Source organism: Callithrix jacchus, chromosome 5, assembly GCF_049354715.1.
Source record: "Callithrix jacchus isolate 240 chromosome 5, calJac240_pri, whole genome shotgun sequence".
In the NCBI taxonomy this organism is placed as follows: domain Eukaryota; kingdom Metazoa; phylum Chordata; class Mammalia; order Primates; family Cebidae; genus Callithrix; species Callithrix jacchus.
Window position 1 is genome coordinate 131969926 of NC_133506.1, and position 14872 is coordinate 131984797.

The 14872-nt window shown below is 51.3% G+C and overlaps 2 protein-coding genes across 2 annotated transcripts in view; one reads left to right on the plus strand and one right to left on the minus strand.

Moving 5' to 3' along the window:
* The window catches only part of SRP68 (signal recognition particle 68), a 41709-nt gene extending 36791 nt beyond the window's left edge, over nt 1–4918 (minus strand). The window contains exons 1-2 of the mRNA XM_002748749.7: nt 4731–4918; nt 3099–3165 (exon numbers count right to left, since the gene is read on the minus strand). Of these exons, the coding sequence (XP_002748795.1) occupies nt 3099–3165; nt 4731–4902 (239 nt within the window). The 5' untranslated portion in view covers nt 4903–4918. The remainder of the gene's footprint in view (nt 1–3098; nt 3166–4730) is intronic.
* Nucleotides 4919–9380: 4462 nt separating this feature from the next.
* On the plus strand, nt 9381–12133 carry GALR2 (galanin receptor 2). The gene is made up of 2 exons (XM_035301821.3): nt 9381–9851; nt 11236–12133. Exons 1-2 carry the CDS (start codon nt 9484–9486, stop codon nt 12029–12031), a joined length of 1164 nt encoding a protein of 387 aa, XP_035157712.1. The 5' UTR covers nt 9381–9483; the 3' UTR covers nt 12032–12133.
* The last annotated feature ends 2739 nt before the right edge of the window (nt 12134–14872 follow it).

Genomic DNA, 14872 nt, shown 5'->3' on the forward strand with positions numbered 1-14872 from the left:
AGCTGGGCACAGTGGCAGGCACCTGTAATCCCAGTGACTGGGGAGGCAGAGAATTGCTTGAACTCGGGAGGTGGAGGTTGCAGTGAGCTGAGATAGTGACGCTGTACTCCAGCCTAGGCGACAGAGTGAGACTGTCTCAAAAAAAAAAAAGAATGAGGAGGATTCTAATGAATGTAAAGCAGGGAAAGGGGCATCCTGAAGGAGACTAGAACGACACCAGACACATGGAGAAAGAACTGCATGCAAATTTGAAGAAAAATAAGGAAGCCAATTAGGTTATTGCCAAGAAGCACTATAAACGTCACCTCTATGCCAAGCCTGTTCCTCTGTGCTCATGTAGCTTTTTTTTTTCTGAGATGAAATCTCACTCTGTCACCAAGCTGGAGTGCAGTGGTGCAACCACCACCTCCCAGGTTCAAATGATGATTCTCCTGCCTCAGCCTCTCAAGTAGCTGGGATTACAAGCGCCCACCACTGCACCCGGCCTCAAGTACCTCTTTATTCTTCCTTCTATTACAGTGTGTGACATTATAATTATGTTCTCACATAGTTGCCTACTAATATAAATCCTTTTTATTGCAGGAAGAATTATTTTTTTGAGACAGAGTCTCACCATGTTTCTGTTGCCCAGGCTGCTCTCGAACTCTTGGGCTTATGCAATTCTTGGGCCTCATCCTCCCAAGTAACTGGCAATACAGCATGTGCCACCACACCAGGCTAGGATTTCATTTCTAAATTTTCTGTAATGACTTAGAACAGTGTCTAGCACACAGATGTTCAATTAATATACACATTTTGACTAAATCAGAAAAAAAAATTATATATATATAAAATCAAACCAAGCTTTAAGTCAAAGTAATATGGTATATAAAATAATATTTAAATACTACTTCAGGGAGTCGGGTATGGTGGCTCACACCTGTAATCCCAGCATTTTGAGAGGCCAAGGAGGGCAGATCACTTGAGGTAAGGAGTTCCAGACAAGCCTGACCAACGTGGTAAAACCCCATCTCTACAAAAATACAAAAATTAGCCAGTCATGGCGGTGCATGCTTATAGTCCCAGGTACTTGGGAGGCTCAGGCAGGAGAATTGCTTGAACCCAGAAGGCAGAGGTTGCAGTAAGCCAAGATTGCACCACTGCATTCCACCCTGGGAGACAGAATGAGACTGTCTCAAATAAATAAATAAAATGAAATAAAAATAAATAAATAGGCTGGGCACAGTGGCTCATGCCTGTAATCCCAGCACTTTGGAAGGCTGAGGTGTGTGGATCATGAGGTCAGGGGTAACATACTGAAACCCCGTCTCTACTAAAAATACACAAATTAGCAGGGTTTGGTGGCACACGTCTGTAGGCCCAGCTACTCAGGAGGCTGAGGCAGGAGAATCGCTTGAACCCGGGAGGCGGAGGTTGCAGTGAACCGAGACAGCATCACTGCACTCCAGCCTGGGTGACAGAATGAGACTGTGTCTCAGTAAGTAAGTAAATAAATAAATGAAATAATAGTCTAGGTTCAATTTATGAACTGGCTTTTTTCTCTCAACCCCTAATAGCAGTTTTAGGTATTATTTACCCTTTTACATAAAAGTCAAATGAAACACTCATACATTACGAGCAGAAATAAAAATTGGTAAAAAATTTCTCACAGTATGAATCTATTTTTAACAACAACAAAAAACTCTGGAGGGTCCAGTGAGAAGTATGAATCCATTTATTCAGATCTTTAGCTGGGGGCCAGGCGTGGTGGCTCACGACTATAATCCCAGCACTTTGGGAGGCCAAGGCGGGTGGATCACCTAGTGAGGTCAAGAGATCAAGACCATCCTGGTCAACATGGTGAAACCTGTCTCTACTAAAAAGTACAAAAATTAGCTGGGTGTGGTGGTGCAGCCTGTAGTTGCAGCTACTCGGGAGGCTGAGGTAGGAGAATTGCTTGAACCCAGAAGGCGGAGGTCACGGTGAGCCGAGATCGCGCCATTGCACTCCAGCTTGGGTAATAAGAGAGAAACTGCATCTCAAAAAAAAAAAAAGATCTTTAGCTGGGTGTGGGGGCTCACGCCTGTAATCCCAGCACTTTGGGAGGCCAAGGCGGGCAGATCATTTGAGGTCAGGAGTTCAAGACCAGCCTAGCCAACATGGTGAAATCCCATGTCTACTAAAAATACAAAAATTAGGCCAGGCAGGGTGACTCACTCCTGTAATCCTAGCAGTTTGAGAGGCCAAGGCAGGTAGATCACCTGAGGTCAGGAGTTCAAGACCAGCCTGGCCAACGTGGCAAAACCCCATCTCTACTAAAAATGCTCTCTAGTAAAATACCATCTCTGCTCTGTTGCCCAGGCTGGAGTGCAGTAGCACAATCTTGGCTTACTGCAACCTCCGCCTCCAGGGCTCAAGCGATTCTCCTGTCTCAGCTCCTAAGTAGCTGAGATTACAGATGCCTGCTACCATGCCCGGCTGAGTTTTGTATTTTTTAGTAGAGATGGGATTTCACCATGTTGGCCAGGCTGGTCTAAAACTCCTGACCTCAGGTGATCTGCCCACCTCGGCCTCTCAAAGTGCTGGGATTACGGGCGTTGAGCCTCTGCACCCAGCCTATTCATAAAATTTTAAATTTAAAAATTACATATATTTTGAGAATTCAGTATAAACTCAGTGCTAGGCCATGCGCAGTGGCTCATGCCTGTAATCCCAACACTTTGGGAGACCAAGGCAGGCGAATCACCTGAGGTCGGGAGTTCAAGATCAGTCTGGCCAACATGGTGAAACTCCATCTCTACTAAAAATACAAAAATTGTGGGGGCACAAGCCTGTAATCCCAGCTACTCAGGAAGCTGAGGCAGAAGAATCCCTTGAACCAGGGAGGCAGAAGCAGGAGAATTGCTTGAACTCGGGAGGCAAAGGCTGCAGTGAGCCAGGATTGCACCTCTGTACTCCAGCTTGGGTGACAGTGAGACTCCATACCAAAAAAAAAAAAAAAAAAAAGAAAAGAAAAATGCTAGACTTTCTAGGTATATTTTCTGATATAGCAAACAGGATATTAACAAAAGCAAAGAAGTCCCACAGTGATTTCCATACATCTTGTATGTGATACTAACCTGTACCTCTGAAAATCTCCATGCCGTAAACCATGCTGCTGCTGGGATTCCTTAATAATCTGAAGAACTAGAGTCAGGATTAAGGAAAATCTTACAACAGCAAGAATCCAAACAAACCAAAACCTGTACCACCAGTCTCTATTTGTGTCAAACCACAACACATTAAACATTTAGTAGGTTAGTGAGTGAGATCTTTTGTAACCATTTTCAATATCTATCATGGCAGAGAACAAGGCTAAGCTACAGAAAAACTAATTGCCTAAACTGTCACTACTTTCAAACTAAAGAAGGAGAGCACTACTGGCCACTGGCAAAACCCAGTTTAAATTAAGCTGCTGGATTCTAAATATTGACTATAAATGGGGTGGTTCACACCAATTTACACCTAGACCCCATATTTTATTCATTGAAACAGATTCAGGTTATAAATGACATGTAGTAAGCCTCCATTTGCATAATCTCCAACACCTGCCAAATCTACCTTTCCTTAACAGCGATGATGCTTAGAGAGTCTATGATTGGCATATGTCAACCAAGCTAGGCCACAGTTTGCATAAAAGTACTAAGGTTTTTCTTTTAAAAGAAGAACAACTGACCAAACTCTCCTTTTAAGAATCTGAAAATATTTAAGATTAGGTACTAAACTTTAGAAAGTCCAATGATCTACATCTATTATAGTTATAGTTCTTCTAATGTTTCCTTAATGCTTCTCTAGAGACATTTTAAAATAGTGAACACTGTACTTTCAGTATCTTGCCATAGAAAGGAATAAATAAATAAATAAATAAAAGAGTGAACACTAAAAGGACTCTCTCAATGACTAAAAAGGGACAAAAAATGACTAATAAGGTTCTCAGTAAAATTAGGGCTTGCTAACATCTGCTTGAAACTATTACCACTAATTCTAAAAATTTAACTCTAAACCCCTGAAAACTTTAAGTACATTAAGATGTCAAGCTCAATATGTTATTTCAGAAACTCACCTACATTTTCTCCATTTGTTACTCATTTCAAAGGGCCACAAACAGTACCACTAGCACTCAGTTAAGGTAGATACACACTGATGAAAACCAGAAACCGATTCCCCTAGCTTATATTAATGACTCTCATCACGACAAAATGCCTACAGATCCATCAGAAAAAAAATGACACAAACGATATTAATTACGGTAACTTATAATCAAAATGGACCACAAGCTTTTCCTAGGAATCAATCTTTACCTTCACTTTCAAAGTATCAACCTGTAGGTTTTACTACTCAGTCTGCGACGACTGTCAGACAAAATTATTAAGCGAAATGTCAAGACTGCAGTTTCCTTTCCCCAGTTCAGTGGCTCAAGGTGCCAAAGCAGGAGCTCAGAGGGGAGGCTATAGTGTCACCTGGAAAAACCTGCCTGATATGCCAGTGCCACTGGAAGAAAAGGACCTAGCTAGGAGGGCGAGGGGACGCGAGGAAAGACTAGTTGAGAAACAGAGCCCCCGGAACTCTGAGCGCCAAAAAGTAAGGGCGAGAAACACTGCAACCCTCGGCCTCTCCAGCCAGGATGTGCCGGGACCCGCCGTCTCTCCGGCCCCCAGCCCTCCAGATCGACACGTAGTCATTCCGTGTTAGGCCCGATTACTCTAGGATACTCTCCAAACTCAGGCTATCCCCAAATTCTTTGTTTGCCTTCGATCCGGCAGAAGGACGTTCGTTTTCTTTATTTTCTTCCCCTCCGGCACCACGTCCACCGCCGCTGCCACTACCACTGCTGCTGCTGTTGCTGCCGCCGCCGCCGCCAGGGACCTGCTTCTCAGCAGCCATCTTGCCCCCGCGCCGCAGAGCAGGATGGGATAGGAGAGGCAGGAAGACCCGGGCGGGTGAGAGCGGGACCTGTCTGGCCGGGCTGATGGGATAGCGGCGGACTCCGCCGCGGTCGGCCCTTGCAGCAGCGGGGAGCCATTCGCTGGAGCGCGCCTGCGCGAGGAGTCCGGGCATCCGGAGTCCGGAATCGTGGAGGTCTAGACGGGGGCTCGCGGCCGCAGTGAGACCGCGGTTGCTGAGATCTCAGGGGCAGTCCCACCTCACAAATCAAGGAAACCAAGGGTGGGAGGACCGGAGGTGGACCCCACGTCCTGCATCCTGGGCTGGGGAACTGGCTCACGTCCCGCCCAGCAGAAAGCAGGAGACCAAAGACACTGGATTTCATCCCCAGGGACTTAAGAGGTGGGGTTCCCCCTACAGGAACGGAACTCCCCGTCTGTAAGGGAGCTGCCTCTGCCTGCCCTTTCCTCTGGGGCTGACCGTGAGAAAGCGAAGCCGGAGGAAGCGCTTCGCAGTCAGCAGACGGTGTCCCTAATGGGGGGACTTTCTCAGACCGCTTGGGACTGTGGACCCCTGCACTTTGGGGCGATCAGTCCAAAGAGGGAGAAGTGTTGAGACAAGGGAAAATACGAATTTTTGCTCTGCAGCTTCTAGAGTCTGAGACCTGGGATTCCAATTCCCGCTCTGTCATTAGCGGCAGGCAGATATTGGGCAAGTAACTTAATCTCCCGGTAAACCTGTTTCTTCATCTATGAAATGGGGATAACCAATTTAAATGATTGTTATGAAGATTAAATGATGCATTTTAAAGTAAGTGTCTGAGGCCGGGCGTAGTTAACCCAGCACTTTAGGAGACCGAGGCAGGCGGATCACCTGAGGTCAGGCGTTCCAGACCTGCCTGGCCAACAGGGTGAAACCCGGTCTCCACTAAAAATACAAAAATTAGCTGGGTGTGGTGGCGGGTGCCTGTAATCCCAGCGACTTGGGAGGCTGTGCGCTTAAAACTTGGGAGGTGGAGGTTGCAGTGAGCCAAGATCGCAATCCAGCCTGGGTCTGAGACTGTCTCAAAAAGAAAAAAAAGGTAAGTGTCTGGTCAGGTGTGGTGGCTCAGACCTGTAATCACGGTGCTTTGGTTGAGGCTGAGGATTGCTTGAGGCCAGGAGTTCAAGACCAGCCTGGGCAACACAGTGAGACCCCTGTCTCTACCCGCCCCCCCAAAAAAATAGCCAGACGTAGTGGCACCTACCTGTAGTCCCAGGGACTTGAGAAGCTGACATGAAGGGATTGCTTGAGCCCCATGGAAGACATGGAAGGGTGACATGAGAAACTGATATGGAAGGAGTTTGAGGTTGCAGTGAGCTATGATCATGCCACTGCACTCCAGCCTGGGTGACAGAACAAGACCCTGTCTCTAAAAATAATAAAATAAATTTCTTTAAAAAGCAAGTTTCCAAAATGTTCCTTGATAAGTAAATGGAAAAATAGAATGTGGTATAACGATACAATGGAATATTATTTGATCATAAAAAGGAGTAAAGTGGCTCACGCCTGTTATCTCAGCACTTTGGGAAGCCGAGGTGAGGATCATCTGAGGTCAGGAGTTTGAGACCAGCCTGATCAACATGGAGAAACCCCGTCTGTGCTAAAAATACAAAATTAGCCAGTGTGGTGTTTCATGCCTGTAATCCCAGCTACTCAGGAGGCTGAGGCAGGAGAATCGCTTGAACCTGGCAGGTGGAGGTTGCGGTAAGCAGAGATTGTGCCTTTGAAGAGCAAAACTCCATCTCACACACACACCCAAAGTGAGGTACTGGTTATGCTACAATGTGGATGAACTTTGAAAACATCATGCTAAGTGAAAGAAGCCACATATAAAAGGTCACATATTGTATGATTTCATTTCTATGAAATGTTAAGAATAGGCAAATCTGTAGCGACAAAAAGTAGATCGGTGGTTGTCTGGGCCTGTGGAGGTGGGGTGGAGGTGGAGATGGGAGATTGGAGGCTAGCAGCTAACATATGAGTGGGAAGAAAACGTTCTAGAAGTGATTGTGGCAGCTGCCACAGACCTCTGTGAATATACTAAAAACCAAGTGAATTATATTTCAACAAAGCTGTTACCAAAAACAGTGGGATCATGTTGGTCCTCTAGTGAAAATCCTGCACTGCCTCCTCATTTTACTGAGACTACATGCCACAGTCCTTAGATTAGGGAGAGAAAAAAAGCCCTACACACTATGTCTCTCATGTCTCTCGCTGGTTCAACTCAGATCATACCAGCTTCCTTGCCTCAGGAACACAGGCACACTCCTACCGTATGGCTTTTGCACTGGCTGTACTCTCTCTTTGAAATGCTTTTCTGGCCAGGCATAGTGGTTCATGTCTGTAATCCCAGCACTTCGGGAGGCTGAGGTGGAAGGATTGCTTGAGCCCATGAGTTTGAGAGCAGTCTGGGCAACATAGGGAGACTCCATCTCTAGAAAAAGAAAACAGTCTGAGCACGGTGGCTCATGTCTGTAATTCCTGCATTTTGGGAGCCCAAGGCAGGCAGATTGCCTGAGGTTGGGAGTTAGAGACCAGCTTGGCTAATGTGGTGAAACCCCGACTCTACTAAAAATACAAAAAATCAGCTGCATGTGGATAGCTGTAGTCTCAGAAACTCAGGAGGCTGAGGCAGGAGAATTGCTTGATCCCTGGAGGCAGAGGTTGTAGTGAGCTGAGATCATGCTACTGCACTCCAACCTGGGTGACAGAACAACACTCTGTCTCAAAAAAAGAAAAGAAAAGAAACGCTCTTCCTCTAAATATCCGCCTTTCTAGCCCCTCACCTTCTTCAAGACTTTGCTCAAATGTCAACTTAATGAGGTCTGCTTGACCACCCTACTTTACATCGTATGATCACCACCATCCTGGTCCTCCCAATCCCCTCACACTAAACTACTTTTACTGTAAGTACTTATCAACTCGCAGTAGCTTAGCACATTATGTTTATTGTCTGTCTCTGTTGCTAGAAAGTTCACAAGGGACCTGGATCTGTGTAGAACTCACTGGTATAGTACACCCTAAGGACACAGAACAGTGCCTGGTAAGGAGCAGGTGCTTCATAAATATTTGTTGAATAAATAAATGGTAAGCATCTCATAAACACAACTGTTATCATCTTCCTGTTCAATGAGTAGGCAGGCAGGGCAGGGGTGTGAATAAGTTTTTCTTACCAAGAAGAGGAGGTAGCAGGGCTCCTGAGTGGCTCTATCCTTGGGGGGAAAAAAAGAGGAAAGGAATGTTCTTGACACTGGGCCCCAGGGAGCAGGACAGGGGAAGGTGAGGCAGACATGAAGCTGCAGAGACAGAAGATGGTGATTTTCAGACCCACTGAACTGGGAGGTTTAAAGTTCTACTTAAATAGTAATGATTCATTGTACCAAATGCTTGATGCAGAAACAAATGTTTAAGTTTTATTGCAACCTAAATACCATCCAGGAAAATGCTGCTTGTGTGTGGAACTCAACTATTTTGAATTTCCTCAAGGTATACCGAATAAGGTGAGGAGAAAAAGCAGAGGGATCTGATGTATTTAGATTTAAACAACTGGGTTCAGGCCTCTCATATACCTCTCATTCCATTCTTAGCAGATTCCTCTGAGAAGAAAGTGTTACCATTTCCTTGTTACAGCTTAGGAAACTGAGGCACGGCGCCAAAGACAGACCTGACACAATAGATGCTCGATATATTGAATTGGAGGGAAAACGTCTAATGAGCAAGCAAAGGGAATAAGGTGTCCAGGTGCGGTGGCTCAGCCTGTAATCCCAGCACTTTGGGAGGCCAAGGCGGGTGGATCACTTGAGACTAGCCAACATGAGACATTTAGTAGAAACAGCCTGGTCTCTACTAAAGAAAGATACAAAAAACTACCCAGGCTGTGGTGGACGCCTGTAGTCCCAGCTACTCAGGAGGCCGAGAGGCAGGAGAACCGTTTGAACCGAGGAGACAGTGAGCCACTGCACTCCAGCCTGAGCAAAAGAGCCAGACTCCGGTGCTCCTCATTCGCCTCCGCCCTGTGTCTCCTCACCCTGGTCTCCCAGGGGTCCTCTTTTGAGGGCACTCCCGTTCCTCGACGGTCCCAGGACGTCCCGCGCGCCTGCCAGGCTTCAGGGAAGCGCCGAGTCGCAAGGGGTGCGGCACACACGGAGGACCGGAGGTCGACCCCTCCACCTCTCCGGCGTCTGCCGGGGAAATCAATCCACCAGGTTAGCCCAGAACCCATGACTCCGGGGGTGGAACGCAGAGCAGGCCCAAGCGCAGTTCTCCACCCGCTCCACGGGATGTGCGCTGAGGCCACTCCGCAGCCCTTCCCCCGGAGCCGCCGGCCGCTGCGGGGGGACAACATCACCCTCCGGTTTCTTGCTCCTCCTCCTGACCCCAGCGCACCCCCATCCCCGCCCCAGACGCGGCAAGGCTCCCTCCGCCTTCAGCCCGGCGGAGTCGCACTGGGAGCTGCAGCGGCCGCAGTCGCGGGAGCTTCCCGCTTGCGGAGACCCAGACGGCTGCAGGAGCCTGGGCAGCCTCGGGGTCGGCGGCACCATGAACGTCTCGGGCTGCCCAAGGGCCGGGAACGCGAGCCAATCCGGCGGCGGGGGCGGCTGGCACCCAGAGGCGGTCATCGTGCCCTTGCTCTTCGCGCTCATCTTCCTCGTGGGCACCGTGGGCAACGCGCTGGTGCTGGCGGTGCTGCTGCGCGGCGGCCAAGCGGTTAGCACCACCAACCTGTTCATCCTCAACCTGGGCGTGGCCGACCTGTGTTTCATCTTGTGCTGCGTGCCCTTCCAGGCCACCATCTACACGCTGGACGGTTGGGTGTTCGGCTCGCTGATGTGCAAGGCGGTGCACTTCCTCATCTTCCTCACCATGCACGCCAGCAGCTTCACGCTGGCCGCCGTCTCCCTGGACAGGTGAGCCAACGTCCTGGCGTCCCTGGGAGTTGGGCATCCACGCGGGAGATGGAGAGGGAGGCGGTACCGGGGTATCAAGAAGGGACGCACAGAGCGGGAGAGGACATTAAGAAGGCAGTGGAAGGCAGGCGGGCGCGGAGAAGAAAGAGGAATTAGGATGGGGGACCGTGTTGTCCATCGGTTAGTGGCGTCCTGGGGCCTCGAAGCCTGAAGAATGTGGCTCTCCGGCGCCGCCAGCGCCTGACAACGCGAAGCGTTTCCCGGTACGAAGCGTTCTCGCGCGTTCCTCTAGCTTGAGCCTAACCCTAACCCTGAGTTTAATCCTAACTCTGATCCTAACACCGTGAGGTTGGGATGGGACAAAGTAGGTGCCCCATGTACAGAAGAGCTGAGTTCCTAAGCAACTAGCTCAGAGTCGCCAGCCAGGGATCGGGTGCGTGAAGTGACCGTCTGTCTCCTGCAGCCAAGCTCAGGCGCCTCCACTGCGCTCGCCTCCAAGCCACAGTTTGGTTGGTTGGTTGGTACAGTTGGCTCAGGTCCAGGCTGTGGGTCCTCGCAAAGGACCCATGCAGAAGTCTGAGCGAGCGTGCCTAAACGTCCCTAATTCAGTCCCAGCCCATTCTGCGCCTCTGGCTCCAAACAAAACAAAACAAAACAAGTCAGGGGCCCGGAGAGGAGCGTGCCATGGGGTTCTCCCAGAGGAGAGCGAGAGAGGCACATTCGGGAGAGCGTGGGGCTCACGTGGAGCTTGAAAGAACACTAGGATGGTTCCTGGGGAGGAAATCCAGGTATCTTCCCCTCTCCCTCCTCCGGAAAAACAGAGAGGAGAGGCCAGACTTCCCCACACACCTGTAACCACTGAGCGCGAAGTGCGTTGGTTCCCAGCTCGCTGGTGGGACCCACAGAGCTCGGATTCTCTCAGGAATCCCCTGAGAAACTAATTGTCCCTTGCCCAGCATGTCTTCTCCAGACTGTCTGCTAGAGCCTCAGGCGCCTGGGCCCTCCTCCCTCCCTCCCGCGGCACCGTCACTAGTGGATAGTCACAGCCTCCAGGAGCCCACAGCCAGTTCTCCAACCCTTAGTCTTCAGTGGCTTTGGGGTGCCCCCTCGGTAGAGTCGTCTGTGGTTGCAATCCCCAGGGGCAGCGGGAGAATGATTTGCAGGTGCACCTTTCCTGCTGCCGGCCCGCCCCATCTCCAGGCTCCGCTGAGTGTCTGGGATGCGCTGGGTCGCCCCCGCCTCCACCCTCACCCCGAGCCTCACCTCCATCTCCGGCGTGTGCGATGTAACCATGAGCTAAGGACCTTCCTCGAGAGCAGCCCTAGAGCCCGCCAGCGTGAATGCGCCAGCTCAGCCGACGTCTCCCTTCCCCTCCTAAACGCAGGTATCTGGCCATCCGCTACCCGTTGCACTCCCGAGAGCTGCGCACGCCTCGAAACGCGCTGGCAGCGATCGGGCTCATCTGGGGGCTGTCGCTGCTCTTCTCCGGGCCCTACCTGAGCTACTACCGCCAGTCACAGCTGGCCAACCTGACCGTGTGCCATCCCGCGTGGAGCGCGCCTCGCCGCCGCGCCATGGACCTCTGCACCTTCGTCTTCAGCTACCTGCTTCCGGTGCTGGTTCTCGGCCTGACCTACGCGCGCACCCTGAGGTACCTCTGGCGCACCGTCGACCCGGTGGCTGCCGGCTCGGGTGCCCGGCGCGCCAAGCGCAAGGTGACGCGCATGATCCTCATCGTGGCCGCGCTCTTCTGCCTCTGCTGGATGCCCCACCACGCGCTCATCCTTTGCGTGTGGTTCGGCCGTTTCCCGCTCACGCGCGCCACTTATGCGCTGCGCATCCTCTCGCACCTGGTCTCCTACGCCAACTCCTGCGTCAACCCCATCGTTTATGCTCTGGTCTCCAAGCACTTCCGCAAAGGCTTCCGCAAGATCTGCGAGGGCCTGTTGGGCCGTGCCCCACGCCGAGCCTCGGGCCGCGTGTGCGTTGCCGCGCCGGACACCCGCAACTGCAGCGTTATGGAGCGCGAGTCCACCGACCTGACGCACGTGAGCGAGGCGGCGGGGCCGCTAAGTCCTTGCCCCTGCGCTTCCCAGCCATGTACCCTCGAGCCCGGTCCCGGCCTGTCCTGGCAGGGCCCAAAGGCAGGCAACGGCATCCTGACAGTTGACGTGACCTGAAAGCACTTAGCGGGCACGCTTGGATGTTACAGAGTTGGAGTCATTGTTGTGATCCCCATTGTTGGGGAGAGCTTTGCCTGTTAATAAAAGGCATAAACCATTTCACATGCAGTGACAGCACTGCCTCGCGTTTCTCAATGTCTTCATACTCCGTGGGAAGAAGAAGCCTCTGGTGCTTCACAGAGGGGCTTCCTAGGGGTGAATGTAGGACCCTTTGCAGAGCTACCAGGAAGGAGGGCTGAGCACACCTAAGGCAGCCGGGTTGCAATCCGCATAAAAATCCGAGTCTGGGAAGCACAGGACAATCGAAGGCTCTTTTGCCTGTGGCCACCCTGTGACACCAGCTATATGTTTACACTGCCAAACTGGTCGCCTCCAATGCGTGAGACAGAGGCAAGCGGACTGCTTAAGGCGTTCAATAAAGTCGGTCAATGACAGACACAGGCGTGTGTTCCCAATCGGATTCGTGAGCTGGTGTGTGACAGGTCCTTCCTTGCCTGCTTCCAGCTCCCAGGGCCCCTTTGAGTCTGGGCAGCCCAGCCAGTCTCCGCCCACTTTTGGTCTTGGCTTTTCCTTCCCTGGCTGCAGCTGACCAGGATCAGGTCTCCATTGGCGACCTGATTTCACCCAGAGGGCCAGCAAAGTCTTTCCTGGCAGATTGGGCTCCAGGTACATAGCACTGTTGGGCTGGTGCAAGCTGAGAATCCGGTTCAGGACAGGAATGCCCCAGGGCTTTGCTCATGAGTTGGCCTTTACCTTTCTTCAGGTAGAACTCCCTTCCCAGAGTTGTTTTTTTTTTGTTTTTTTCCCCTTTTTCTTTCTCTGAGATGGAATTTCACTCTTGTTGCCCAGGCTAGAGTGCAATGGCATGATCTCAGTTCACTGCAACATCCGCCTCCTGGGTTCAGGTGATTCTCCTGCCTCAGCCTCCTGAGTAGCTGAGGTTACAGGCATCTGCCACCAAAAACGCTAATATGGCTAATTTTTGTATTTTTAGTAGAGACAGGTTCCACCATGTTGACCAGGCTGATCTCAAACTCCTGACCTTAGGTGATCCACCTGCCTCAGCCTCCCAAAGTGCTGAGATTACCAGAGTTCTTTTTTTTTTTTTTGGTGTGTGTGGTAGGGGGAGGGCAGTCTTGCTCTGTCGCTCAGAGTGGAGTGCAGTAGTTCAATCTCGACTCACTGCAACCTCCACTTCCTGGGCTTCAGGACTACAGGTGCATGCACCACACCCAGCTAATTTTTGTATTTTTGGTAGAGACAGACTCTCCCTATGTTACCCTGGTCTTGAACCCCTGGGCTCAAGCAATGCCCCCTCCTTGGTATCCCAAAGTGCAGAGATTACAGGCATGAGCCACCGTGTCCAGGGTTCTTGAACCAAGGCTCTTAACATAAAATCAGTTCAGTGTTTAAGAGAGCAGGGAAACTCTTAAGGCTATCCCTATCTCACAGCATTGAGCACAGAACACTCTGACCAAGGGTTTGGATCTTAGGCAGGCTGGTGTCAGTCACTGAAATGCAGGGACACCTGTGGGCCCTGATTAGAAAGACAAAGTCAGGGAGAGGTAGAGGTCCTAGGCCTGCCAGGTCCCCCTGGGCAGGCATTGTGCGTCAAAACAGGTTCCAGGTGGTGGAAATGGAGCGGGAAGGGGACACTAAGGCAGGTGCAGGGTGGGTGGGGCTGGGTCCTGAGCTTTGTCTTTGGGCATTTGCGGAACTGGGCAGGGACTGCCAAGTCCAAGGCCCCAGGGTCCTTGCCCAGAGCAGCTGCCTCTGACCAATTGCTCAGTTGCCAGAGAAGTGACTGGAATAGAGGTTGTAGCTTAGGCACCACTGCTCCCTCCAGTCCCTCTGTGCAGCCGATGATGGCCCTGCAGCTCCTGCTCCGTCTCACCTTCCTGGGGCTCAGCATCACCTCACCCTTGGTCCACGGGGAGGGCTTCCAAGGGCCAGAAGCCAGTAGGTGGAAGGCAAGGTCATAAACTTTGGGATTTGGGCCCTAGGGCACCTGAGTGACCTTGACCTTTATTGCTCAGTCTGGCCATCTCTCTTAAACTTCAACTTGCCCCAGAAGGTTCAGAAAGCATTCAGATTCCGAACAATGGGAGTGCAGCCCTGCTTGTGGATGTGGAAGTGTTTGTGTCCAATGTGTTTAACGTGGTAAGTGCCACTAGGCCAAGGGACCTAAGTGCTGAGCTGGGGAGGGAACAGGACTCAGACCTGGATAGTGCTGGGATCTCCTGCCTTGATCTGTCACACAGTGCCCACCCTGAGGTGATGCACTGCCCTTCTCCCAGGACATCCTGCGGTACACAGTGTCTTCCATGATGCTGCTTAAGTTGGTGAGCTCCTGTCCCTGGGGAGGTGTGATGGGAAAGCCCAGCTGAGTCCAGCTCAGAAGTACCAGGCTTCATCAACCTGCTGAGCTTAGGGGGATGGACATGTGGAGAGTAGCCTCAGTGGTGCCCTTGTGTCCCCAGTCCTGGCTGGACACTCGCCTGGCCTGGAACAATAGCGCACAGCCGCAGCATGCTGTCACGATGCCCTGGGACTCTCTCTGGACACCAAGGCTCACCATCCTGGAGGCGTAAGTGAGACAGTTCCTGCCCCAGGAATCCGCCCTGCAAAGCCCTCCTTTTCCCTATCTACAGCCTAGAGGCCATCTGAGTGAAGAGGCCCCTCCTGGCGGTTTCGGATAGACTAGCAATGCACCTCTACTACCTCAAGTTCCTCTCCCCCTGCCAAAACTCTGATAGCACCTGGGGTTGGGGGTGGTATGCCAGGGTCTACCCCGCCCCTGTTCAAGGGGCTGGGGCTCTGGCTGTGGTGCCTTTTTCC

Excerpts from the sequence above, each read along its gene's own strand:
- GALR2 (XM_035301821.3), top strand. The coding sequence starts at position 9,484 with ATGAACGTCTCGGGCTGCCCAAGGGCCGGGAACGCGAGCCAATCCGGC. Across the intron at positions 9,852-11,235 it reads GCCGCCGTCTCCCTGGACAG|GTATCTGGCCATCCGCTACC; the intron begins GTGAGCCAACGT and ends TCCTAAACGCAG.